A 13,183-nucleotide genomic window follows, 5' to 3' on the forward strand; every position below is an offset into this window, starting at 1 on the left:
CTGACAGTATTCCGCTGGGAAATTGTTGAACCTGGCATTCATGTACTTAAGACATGGAGACCCCGCCTAGACCAGGCCAGACACCCCCACCTTAAAGCAATTACACTTCTTGATGGCAGCAGCCATCCCCAGCAGGATGCAGCCTGACACAGACACACACAAAACTTAGGAATAACTCAAAAAACGTGTTGACACGGCCTCCAAACTGATCAGGTATCTGTGGGATGATCCAGAGCCCATGTCCATTCTGATGGGTGGCACAAGCGGGGCCTACACAATATTAGGAAGGTGATCATAATGTTATGCTTGATCAGTTTGTACTTGATAATACAAAAACAGATCAACTGAATTTCACAATAATTCACATGCAGGAGAATAACTTAATCCTGAAGCCACGTGCAACTTGTTAAAAGTAAACACACTTCACGCCTATCAGGGTGTATTTCAGTCTATTATTCTGTTTCAGTTAATATAAATCTGTGGGATTTAAGCTCCTTCTCTCTCCCTGTGTTGACAATGAATTTGAATAAAATGAGAAAAAAAGGAAAATGTTGTATTTAAAGACAACAAAGCGTTTTGTTTGCTTTATCAATAAACCAGCTAAAAAAATGTCAGATCAGCTATTTACCTACAAAAGGCTTTTACTGTTAACTATTATTCTGTAGTCATGTGGGCGCACCGTCTGCTGAAGTGATGCATCCCCAGTGGGGGGGTTGAATCCTCTTGTTTCCTGCAGGTCTTCAATAATGCCTCTCCCTCGCTCACTTGACACAGCTCATCTGCTCGGTCGCGCATCCCCGGACGCAGCGAACACCCGCGGGAGACTTTGAGAGACCTGGAGAAAGGGGAAAACCATCGCAGGACGAGCGTGCATGTCTATAAAGTCAGGAAAACGACGCGAGAATCGGCGACCGGGACTCCAGCGGCCACACGGAGCCACATGAAGCTGCGGCTGCTGCTGCTGTTGTTGTTGTTGTTTCTGGACTTCTTTAGGGTTTCTTTATGAATTTCACACCTTGACTCTGCGGACATCACTCCGAGACGACGCCGAACGCTTTAAGACAATTTAGGAAACTTGTGACTGCTGTTTAGGGCTGGATTAGATTATTACTTGGGCTGGAAGAACCTCCCGGACCTGGTGTTTGCGTGCGCTGAGTAGAGGGTTCACGCAGGCACGGAGCACCGGGCGCAGGAGGTGTAGCTGGTGCAGAAGCGAGAAGGGATTTTATTTTTGTGGATCTCTGTGAATTATCTCAGGAGGGATCGCCTCCAGAGACTGAAGTTCTGTATCTTCCCCCGTGTTGCCATCACCACTGCGCACGGACTATGTTGATGAAGGAGTACCGCATCTGCATGCCTCTCACGGTGGAGGAGGTGGGTGAAGTTCTCTAGATATTTATATTTATACTTTTTCAACCTGCTGCGATGGCCCGATCCTCCGTGACCAGCCTGCTGCTGTTTGATTTAGTGCAACAATACAGTGCTGCGAAGTTGGCAGCGATGAAGCTCTTGTCGTTTTGCACCAAACCTCCTTACAATCGAGCGGCGTTCAAGGAAGCGGCCGCGGGGTGTCGCTGCTGTGCACCTTTTTATATATATATATTTTGGAGTGGGGGTGCTGCAGTTTTGTTGTTCAGGAAAAGTCGTGCAATTATTAAGAGAGATCGTGTGCATCCGCTGCAGCAGCAGAGGGAGTCGTGTGAATATCATCGGTTGTGAAGGACAAATGCGTTTTACTCTGGGCTTTTGGGTTGTGGCTGCATCCTTTGTGATCATCAGTTAAGAGTGTGTAGATTCGGAGCATCTGTTCACAGCCCCACTGTTCCTTCTCTCCTCAGCACCACTTGTGCAGTTCTATTACTCCATCGCTGACATTTTATAAAGACACAATGAATGTTATCACTGCGCTGCCAGCTTTTGTTTGCTTGCAGTCTTCAGATACAGAAGTCGATGCTTAAACATCTGATGCTCAACAAACATAACTCATGTCAGTACTTTTTCAAATAGTGGCTATACACATCATTAGGCGGCGCACAAGTGAAAATGAATGCATGCTGACGTAACAGCCCTGCACTAAGCCCCTCTTTATGACTGTGATAATGATCAGTTTGTGTTAAAACAGCATCAGGAACGTGGTAATTCAACTATAGGATCATCTAGGAGGATGTAGTCTGTGGCGCTTTTAAACTGGATTAAACACACAAAAGTTTCTGTTATTTATCTTAGCCTAATTGCCAAAATGGGCTTTGAAAATTAATAAGCAATAATAATACTGCAAATCACAGCCTCTAGAGTGAAAACACAGCTCTAATGAAGATTTAGTGCAAGGCTGTTATATTAGCATGCATTCATTTTCATTAGTGTACCTAATAAAATGGCAGGAGAGTTTATATGTGATGTAAAAATGTGTGTAACATTTTGGTAACTCGGGCTGTGTTTAGTTGCTTTCCTGCTGCAGTTATCTTCTAACTGTTACGTGACACGTGAAGCTACTTTCATAAAGTTTGTGTATCTTTGCAGATCTTGCAGCATTTAATTGTGGTCAGTTGTGCTGTTCGTGTTGTGGAGACACAGTCCCATTGTCACGTTCTCGCGTTTAGGTGAAGATGAATCTGGAGTTGTTTGCGGATGGTTGTAATGAGAAAGCTGCTCTTAAAAGCCTCTGTTGACTTCTATTGATCTGTTGCTTTAAGTTGCTCCTGGAAGTTTCATGTTTGTGATTACCAGCGCTGTGACATCGTGTCCTGTGAAGCTGATTGGTTCTTCTCCTTTGCTTTCGCTCCAGTGGTGATGAAAGACACAGCTGTCCTTCATGGCCACCTATGGGCTATTACATCTGTTGTTGTGATGACAATAATGTGGCCCGACCTAATCTGTTGATCTCTCCATGACAGGGCAAATAAACATTTGTAATCTTATCAGTTTTTGCAGCTTGCAAATGTGCACTGGCGCACACAGATGCACACAAATTATGCACACATTGCACGCACCCCTTTGCCTGTGTATGCATTTGAGTTAAGATTAACTCTTAACACAACAGGAAAAACTTGACGTTAATTGTGAGTGGATAACACCCATTATAAAATAGATTTTTCTTAAATGATCAACAATTTACTGCAGAGGCAAACAATGAGATTAAAAAGAATTCAGTCTCTTTTGCAGTGGACTCACCTGGTGCAAATTACATAATGTTCTGCTGTATCAAAACTGGCTGCATGATTAAACACATCTCTGTCTCCTGGGGTCTGTCTACTGTATTTCCCATTGAATTCACGATGAGTAATAGTTCATCTAAGGTCTTTGATTCCTGGCTACAGTGTCTGCATTGCTTACACAACGCAACAGAGGGCTCATGAATCACAATCTCTTCAAAAGGCACTGCAGCGTGAGTGCGAATGGCACCTCTTCAGATAAATATGATGGAGAAATAATGGCACTGCTTAAGAATTTGAATGGCAACAGGCTTCTTCAGGAAACACGTCGTCAAATGGCGATTAAGTTGAAGCACTGCTGTGAAAACAGGTCAGAGAGACTCATGATACTATAGTGTCATGGAGCATACTGATATTTTGGTTCATATGGGACAGTTTGTGTACTGTAATAACCCATAAATGTACATTACTACAGCAATATTAGGCACAATATTATCATGTGTTAAGCAGATATAATGTATGTCATAAATACATTTTAAATACAGCACAGATTTAAATTGTACATCTACTACTATTAGTACTGAAAGGGACTTCCTGAGGCATAAACTCAGCTGGATAGAAACCCACTTACAAATTGATGCCAGAGTTGGATTTTGACAGTAACTTTAATTTGTCATTTAAAATTTAAATGGCGAAGTTGTTCATTCATAGCAGCGCGTTCTTTTGACTAATGCAGTCTCCAGAGACAGGGCGTGGACTGTCAGGTCCTTCAACTGCATGGAGGACGACCACAAGATATTAGGGGTTGTTGCACGACTTCAGGTTGTGTAAAGGTGACTGTTATGTGATGAAAGTCGACAACAGCTAGTTGCTGACTCACTGAGTCACTGACAAGAACATGGTATAAAGTAATGAAATCTTTATTCTTGAGCTGAATACATGTGCTGAGAACAGCCAGCTCATGCGTTACGTACCGTGCGCTGCACATGTGTATAGCCTGTATATAAACAGGCTGCAACTCAGCATCATCAATATGATTTAATAGTATTCCATCACGTCTTGTAAGATTGGATAGTGTAGCCAGGTTTAAAGAAGATGCAATATTTCTCTGAAACCTTCAGTTAAAGGTCTAATATAGGACTCTTTAACATTTTTTCAGGCCAAGGACCCCAAACCAATGGAGAGATTAAGTAGGGACGCCCTACCTACTATGTGTTCTATATTAAACTTGGTCTAGTGCTATTTATAAATACACCATATTATCACTTTGCATTCAGTGTTACACAGATTAAAATATTCATTTATTTTTTTTAACATAAATGTACCTGACATAAACATATATAGCTGCACTGTTAGCTTCTCTTCAGCTAATATTGTAGCGTGCAACTGGGATTTCACCTAAAGACTGAATAGGCTCTCGGCCAATTGCAGGGAACCTGACAGTCAGCGTGTAATATTTGGCCTTGTGATTGGCTCAGCAGCAGTAGGGGCAGGGCCTACTGTGTACGGGAGGCTTCGATTGATGAAATGTCTTCAAGAAAATTCGGAAGTCCAGTTGTCCTTATGCAACGCCTTTTGGACTACCATGACCTGGATGACCGAGAACCTTCACAGACACTTAGACTGACAGGTCTTCTGCCTCAATTTATCCCTTTACTAAAATATGCTGGATTCATGGAAATGTGTAGTTTGAGAAATTTAAATTTGTGGTTTAAAATTGTGGGCAAAATTTAAAAAAAATATAGAAAATGTCTAACCAATCAAAGATTTTGCGACCCCTATATAGTACTTTCTCAGACCCCATAGGGGTCGTGGACCCCCTGTTGAAGACCTATTGTCTAATAACTCCCATGAAGTCACAGCATATGCTCATAATACTAAGAATCTCTCCATTCCTTAACAGCATTAGAGACTTGCACCTGTTTTGATTAAGTCGACTCTGTCATGACGGTGTCATGTAAGTCTGTGTGTGTGTGTTAGGGCGGGTTTCCGTATGTTTCTGTCTCATCTAGGCCCAGACCCAAGATTTTGTTTATGTCCCCAGCGCGCAGACTCTACGATCTGACTAACGAGAGCCTTGTTCTGTCGTTCGTTCCCCGAGGGGCTCGTCACTCAGCCAGAAAGTGCCGCATACACGGCAGATGGAGAGAAACATGCTCAATCGGACAGTCTGCCAGACGTCAAAGGATGGACCAAGGGGAGACAGCCAGAAAGCGTTTGTGTTTTGCGGAGGTGATTGATCACTTTGGCAGAGTCTGCCTCAATGCAGGTGAAATGATTCTGTATGCACACAGTGTTTTTTTTCTTTTAGTTCTTTTATATATTTATTTACAAGATTCAACACGTTGGTTGTTGAGCTTCAGAGGTGGATTTATTTCACCATCTCCGATGTGTTAACATTATGCTCTCAGTCCAGTGGGATTGGATCATTCTGAATCATTTTCCATTCTTTGAAAGCACAAAGCGTCACAATGAAACGGTGTAAGGATACCAGTGGCACCGCAACAACAACAGCAGTATCAGTAGTTCCCTACTTTGTAATTAGAGTGCATAGACGGCAAATTGGTGGTTTCTAACTTGTCCTGTCATCTATAGGGACACGTCTTTGGTGAGTCACTGTGTGCCCCACGCTATGTTCACCATAAGAGGCCAACCAACACAATACGTCCACCGCACTGGTCTCATTGTTTGCTTGCAGGTTGTTCACCGCAGTCTCATTTTCCCACTGGGATATACCACATTACTATATAAATGCGATTCATTATGACACACTTTCTACACACTGCCTGAACTGAACTTCTTCATCACCTGTCTTCTTTTTCTTCATCTTCAATTAATTAACCACTCAGTTATTAAGGCACGCAGAGATTTCTGCACCTGAGCAGCTGATGAATTCCTACTCGGTTAGTTCCTAATTCATTTAAATTATTTGACTGGAGGGTAATTCCACTTTCAGTCAGCGCTCATGCATTTGCATTGCTGGTTAGATATTGCCCTTGTGTCTTCATTCAAAACCTCTAAGGCCGGCATCAGATCAGGTCTTGCGCTGTTGCTCTGCAATATAGAAGAACGTCCTGAGAAAAGTGTTGACTCACTGGCCCATCAGTGCAGACCCATCTCAGTTCATTAACTACTTTGATTCAGCTGTTAAACTCCATTGCTAGCTCCCATTTGCCTGATTCCTCTGGTTATCCAGCAGCCACCTCATTGGAGAAATGAGTTCCCACTGCGAGAATAATTGAAACCCCAGTGGTATTTTTGTGGTTGTTCTGATTGTCCCAGGTTATGGCTGTGCTATAAAAGCTCATTTTATGTGATTCGCTGGCTGAGATTTCTTCCCCGAGTCTGGCTGGTTGGCCTGCAACACCGGCATTACAGTGTGTTTAATTAGGGTGGGCTGGGCTAATCATTCACGGAGCAAAAAGGCAATTGCATGAACTTAAGGTATTATTAAGGTATTATTTGTCCTCAGACTAATAAAAAGGGGATTGATTATCACCAAGGCAACATAGCTAGTAATATACTGTGATTATATTGGTGGTTTCTCTTGAACTCTCTATCATCCTGTCTTCATCTTCACATCTGAACCTTAAAAAAACAAGATTTTTCATCCACACAACAAAAGTTAACAGATTTAATAAGAAATAACGTCCTGTGAGTTTACTCTGCAAGAGTAAGTAGCCTGAAAGTCGGTCCTAATGTCACATAATTTTAGCTTGGGAATTTTGGTCTGCCAGGCCGCTCATATCGTGCTGTACGGTTTTATGTGGTTATGTCTATCTAGGGATATTCTTTTTCTCAGTTGAAGCTCCATAATGAAAGTCGAAATATTGTGTTACCAGGGTATCAGGTGGGCAGTATATTTTGTGCATGCCACAAAGATATGTATTTAAACTCTGTGTTTTTGTTGCCAAATCGTGACCAAGTAACCACTGAAAGTGTCTAATCCACCGGTAGATTATTAGACAAATATCTATATATCTTGATTAGTCATTTCCTCTCTCAGTTAATTTTTACAACAATTCGCATCGACCTTAGGAAGTCTTCATTGAGTTGTTGTTTTACACAAATGGAAGTACGCTACAATGACTCCCAGGCGCTGACCACCATCCATCGCTGAGGGATGAAGGTAATCATTGCGTTTGGTCAATGTGTTCCACCCAAATCAGTGTAGTAAATGTGTAAAGTCTGTTTCGTGATACAGTATTTCTTTTTTTGTCGTTGCAAAAGGATGAGCACGTTTAAATAGGTGGATTAGAATTCATGCAGCTGCTTCTGTCTTCTCTCACACGATCAATAAAAACTAGTGACCCGATGCTACTGGAGGCCATGCATTCTTAAGCACCACCCTGCCTCCACCCTGTTTTGGTGATGCTTTAGATCATGTCCCTTCCCAATCCTTCTCCATACTTTTTAAATATTGGCATTCTAGTAAAGTCTATTTTAGTTTCATCTGTCTAAAGAATGCCGTTCCATAGCTGGACTGGCCTTTTTGGTCTGATTTTTGGCTTATGAATGGTTTTCAACTTGAGGTGAACCCATCCTGAGAAGTCTTCATTAGGTTAGGTGTTGTAAAGGTTACTGTGGAAATAATCCTGAGATAGTCCACCTCTCTGGACATCACTAATGCATTTTGTTTCTGAGAAGCGTTAATTTGCCCAAGAATGATCTGTTTCACTTGCACTGAGAGCCCCTTTTGGGTGCATGTTGTAAGCTCACAGCAGTCACTTCAAAGCTCAGGCCTACACTGAAAATGACAATGACATTAAAATCGAATCTTGCAAAACAATTTCCTTTCAAAATAAATTGCGCACAGTAGATAGCAGACGTGTTGGGATATTCATAGATGGAAAGGTTGTGAAACTCTCAGCTGTGGCATTTACGAGAGGCAGGTGGGTTTTTGAGGCAATATACTTTGATGGCATAGCAAGGTTACAAACGAGAAAGGACCTACGGGAAGAAATGGCTCAACCACAATAGCAAAGCAGGATCGTTTACGAGCTGGCAAATATGAAGGGTCAACAGTTTTCTATTTATAGTGGAGAGCTGAGGACTAAATTAAGAGAAGTTGTGCAGGAACAGTAAGTCAGGTGACTGGATGTTGTGGGAACAGGAAAGACAGGTGACACATAAAATGAGTCCTGGGTTGGTGTGGGGTGAATGTCTCTGCGTGAGTGGCAATAACCCAAGGAAAACATTCAAACATGTGACTGCGTGTAGTTTGGCCTGGCGTAACCTTTAATATTGACGAGAAGTCAGTGCAAGGCGTGCAGGTTTATTAATTTAAAAGCAAACAGTCGATACGGTGCAGCCACAAGGAGGGAGGTGAGATCTCGAGAATCACGCACAGGGATTAATAAGGTGATATGGTACAGACAAACAAATGCAAAGAGATATGCAGCTAGCTTACAAATTACATACAGTGTGTGTACAAACTCAGAGAGAAACACACTTCAAGAATCTGTAAAATTAACAAGTTATCAAGATATGTTTTCTGGGACATTGTTTTGTGTTGTATTAACGTATTTCTTCACTATTTCTTCATCAGTTAAGCAGGTAAAAGTCCTGGAGAAGTTTCCAGGTGTAACAGTTGCATTTTGAAACTATTTCTCTACTTTGTCTACCCAGCTTCAGCCAAATGAAGCAATAATGATGGAAGGTGTTTTACATTACAGATCAATGATGACCTAAAACACTCTGTAAAAGCAACAAATTAGTCGCCTGATCCCAACCAGTCAAACCAAAATCTGTGGAAAGAACTTGCAGTGTGATCAAGCCAAAGCTCTGTTTGTGTATGTCTTCAACACAAATCTTGAGAGAACTGCACAAAAACAAAAACAAAGCTGTAAAGAGCAGACAGACAACTATCTTTGGTTCACATATTAAAACCCCAGTGGCTGTCTGCAGCCTAAGTCAGTCAGCTTGACATCTTTAATGGTTGTATCTATTTGGCTACAGCATGTGTTTGAAACTCCACACATACTCCACACATTGCAATTCTAAGCTTGAAACCGAGGTCGCATGGGGTTAGAGAAAGTGGTGACACATATTTAAATAGCTCCCTGTTTACGTCACTTTAGTTCCAAGAAATGGAAGCCAGACTTAAATGATTTATTTGGCTTCATCCAGATGATTTTGCACTTGTAAAATGCTGCTGAAAGGAGGACAAGTGAAGCTAGGATCAATTATATGTTTTAGCTAGGAATAAGCTCAGGGCGTCCGGTTAATCAGTATTTCCAGGTAGAGCTTGAATGTTTCACAATACTGACAAATACTGGTGTGTGTAGTCAGGTGCATTTGTCCTGACCCGTTCGGCACATTCGAAGAATGAGACATGCTTGGTTCAGTACAAATACTGCCGCACTAAATTCATTAAGTAAATGAATGAATCATTGAATGAATGCAGCCTGCATGACCTGATGTTGTAGTGATGGATGGTGTATTCTTTATTGTAGAGCAGATGCGCTGTACTCAAGCTTGTCAAATTTCCTTGAACTCAGCTGCGGAAGACTTGAGACCTTTGGCGACACTGAAAGCTAACCGCTAACTGCATTCACCTGATTAGAACAGGAAACAGTTAATCGCCTGTCCTTTCGTGTGTGCCCTCAGCCCATCCCTGCTCTTCTTCTTCCCCTAAACCATACTTACTGTCAATATCCTGCCTAAACAAGGAGGAACAATGGCTGCTGAGAATAGAAGCCGCGCTGCCGCATTGTGAATGTGTCAGTAGAGTTATGGGACAGGTGTTCGTAGGGAAGCAGCATGAAAGGGGGGAGCAGCTGGACAGGCCTACCTATAATGTGTTCACAATGTATCACTACGTGAACTGCGGTGATGGCTTGTGTATGCAATGAGACATCAACCGCTGTCAAAACCGAACTCCAACTTGTTGTTAGTTATTTTAGAGTTGTGGACAAAGCCATAGCATAGACTGTATATAAATATGGACAATGTCTCCCCCACTTCCTTTGGCAATGGTCAAACTGACACTACTCTCCCGGGGATATGGGTGAACACACTTTCCATCATTGAAAACAGCTTAGCATCACAACTGATCTAGATTTCAAACTCGACTTTATAGCACTTTCAGCCATACATAATACATAAATAGTACATACATAATACAGCCACTATCTGTGTAGAAGGCTGGATGCATGACTGACAAGAAAAGCACCAACTGTGAGACTAACACACATCGAGATATCTTCCTTTATTTGCGAGATTGGCCGTGGACACACACGTATTTGTCTTGACCCTTCTGCCTTATGTGGGTGTATGCAAAGACCGAATAATAATAAAGTACAAGTGTCCCTGGTTACTATAGGAACATTGGCAACTGATTAGAAATCTCTCTGACGATGAACTGGCTTTCTGTAAGTGCTCAGTGAACACAAACGTCAAACTGACCAATGCAGGATGAAAAAGCGTTTTCTAAAGGCCACATATGAATCACATTCCAACATTTTATTTAAAATCTTCATGCTTAATAGTAATGACTTTTAATTTGTTCTGAAAGACCGGAAAATCTGGCGAGCAGCTGTTGAGAATGAGGAAGGAGGCGTCGAGCTAGAAAGTTCTGTACTTGCAGAGGAACACACCAGATGGCGTATTTATGTGTCTCCACTTCGACTTTCAGGGAACGTGTTTTTGTGTGTCTGCATGTCCATAACTGTTCTATACAGTATATAAACACAGTAGGCGCGCACATATAGACAAAATAGCAGGGGGGAGGGGCAATAACTTGTACACCAAGTGTTGTCCAAATAATCATTTTTAGAAGCAGGAAAAGTGCTCAACTGGAAAGGTTTGCATGATCGGACAAGGGCCAAATTTGGATAGTTGTGGTAGAACAAGGAAGGAGAGGCAGCTAAAAGGTTATTGCTAGCCAAGGCTCACTGATGTTCACATGGAGTAAAAGCCAACCTCTGTGGTCTAATCCAACAGATGAACTACTATAAGTTTTTGCTAGTTTGTTCAGGGTGCCCATGCTGACCATTATCCACCAATATCCAACAATGGGTTGTCATGAGCATCACAACTAAACCTTGGATCAATGGAAGCATTTATTTTAAAAAAATATATATATTAAATTACATTAAACATATCTTTCTCCTGCCTTCCTAGAGATTGGAACAAATTAGGTTATTATTGGTTCATCTGTCTTCTGTGTACTTGGACTGCATCGTAGACTTCTTTGGAGTTGCTGTAGGAACATTCTTCACCAAAATCAGGGTATCATATGCACATGTGGTTTTTATTGTCCCTAATCTTTTACAAGCTGCAGCTTTTTTATGTACTGCAAATTGCTGTCTTGCTCTCAGATTCATCGCATACTATTTAACCTCACGTTGACATCATGTGTTATACATTAGCACATATGGATTTATTCCTTGCAGTCTGGAGGTTACAACTAGCCAATGAATGCAACACAGTTTGCCTGGAGCATAAAATTAATTATTTTAAGATGTCTCTTGCTTCTAACCTTGATTTCATCTCTTTTGTGTTATGTAGAAAGAAATGAAGGCAAAAGCACACGTACTGTACATTTTGAAGTTAACTTTACCCTTTTGTTCCACATTCACTGCACAAGAAGTTTTTTATTAAATGCCTCTTCAGCAGCAAAAGGGTTTGTCTTCCTTCTGTCCTGTATTTATGAGGAAGTCCTCACGCCTGAGATCACGCAGAAATCTAGAGACCTACTCCGTCGCTTGTTCACTAACAAACAAGGATAAAATGTACTTCCAAATTAAACTACTTATCTCTTATCTCAGAAGTTATTGGTACCTGTGCACACAAAGTAAGTTCAATTTGTTTTGTTTTAATGGCAGTTTATGATGCAATATCAAACTTTGTCTCATCTCTGCACAGGAACACTGTAATACTGGACGCTTAGTGTTCAAGAGGTGTTGTGATCATAAATCTAGAACATGTTATTATCATATTTTGTCATTAATCCATGTTGGGTTAGTTATTACCATGGATAATTAAAACCATAACATTATGACCCACGGCAGTGTGTGTAAGTGGGATATATTAGACAGCAAGTTTTGTCCTCACATTTGATGTATTAGAAGTAGGAAAAATGATCAAGTGGAGGATATAAATGACCTTTGCTGCTCTCTTGTGGGGTGTTTGTGCAGTCAGTACCCATCAAAATGGTCCAAGGAAGGAAAAAAGACAAATGGGTCATGGTGTTTTGGGTTGGAAAGACTCTTGGATGCACATGGGGAGTGAAGACTGACCAGTGTGGTCTGATCCAACAGTGCTTGAAAAAAAAAGTTCTATCTATGGAGGCCCCAGAATGCTGCCTGTGTGACGTAAAAGATCTGCCACAAACACCTTCTAAGGTCTAGTGGTGTGCGTGCCAATACAGATTACTGCTGTTACAGATTACGCAATTTTAGGCAGGCAGTCATAATGTTACGACGGATCGTTGTGAATGGTTGTGAATAGATTAAGAGTTGCATTAATTATTTTATTGTATTTATTTTTTTAAATAGTCATGAACTTTGCCACTCATACTACGATACTCAGATCAGTGTGACACTGGATGGTGATGGGGTCTACTACGCAGACTTCACAAAAAAAAGAGATCGTGTGGGACGGCAGGATCCCCGTCTCTGCCCACATTACTGATGCCTACTTAAAGTCAGGTCCATAAATATTGGGACATCAACACTGTTCTAATCTTTTTGGCTCTATACACCATCACAATGGATTTGAAATGAAACAAACAAGATGTGCTTTAACTGTAGACTTTCAGTTTTAATTTTAGGGAATTTACATCCAAATCAGGTCAACGGTGTAGGAATTACAACAGTTTGTATATGTGCCTCTCACTTTTTAAGGGACCAAAAGTATTGGGACAATTGGCTTCTCAGCTTTTCCATGGCCAGGTGTGTGTTATTCCCTTATTATCCCACTTAGAAGGAGCAGATAAAAGGTCTAGAGTTCATTTTAAGTATGATATTTGCATTTGGAACCTGTTGCTGTCAACTGTCAATATGAGATCCAAAGAGCTGTCACTATCA

At 41.4% G+C, this 13,183-nt stretch overlaps 1 protein-coding gene across 1 annotated transcript in view; it reads left to right on the forward strand.

Annotated features, from left to right (window-relative positions):
- The first annotated feature begins 699 nt into the window (after positions 1-699).
- The window catches only part of pitpnc1a (phosphatidylinositol transfer protein cytoplasmic 1a), a 40,757-nt gene continuing 28,273 nt past the window's right edge, over positions 700-13,183 (forward strand). The window contains exon 1 of the mRNA XM_047571802.1: positions 700-1,374. Coding sequence (XP_047427758.1) covers positions 1,327-1,374 — 48 coding nt within the window. The 5' untranslated portion in view covers positions 700-1,326. The remainder of the gene's footprint in view (positions 1,375-13,183) is intronic.

The sequence above is a fragment of the Mugil cephalus genome, chromosome 20, assembly GCF_022458985.1.
Source record: "Mugil cephalus isolate CIBA_MC_2020 chromosome 20, CIBA_Mcephalus_1.1, whole genome shotgun sequence".
Classification (NCBI taxonomy): Eukaryota; Metazoa; Chordata; class Actinopteri; order Mugiliformes; family Mugilidae; genus Mugil; species Mugil cephalus.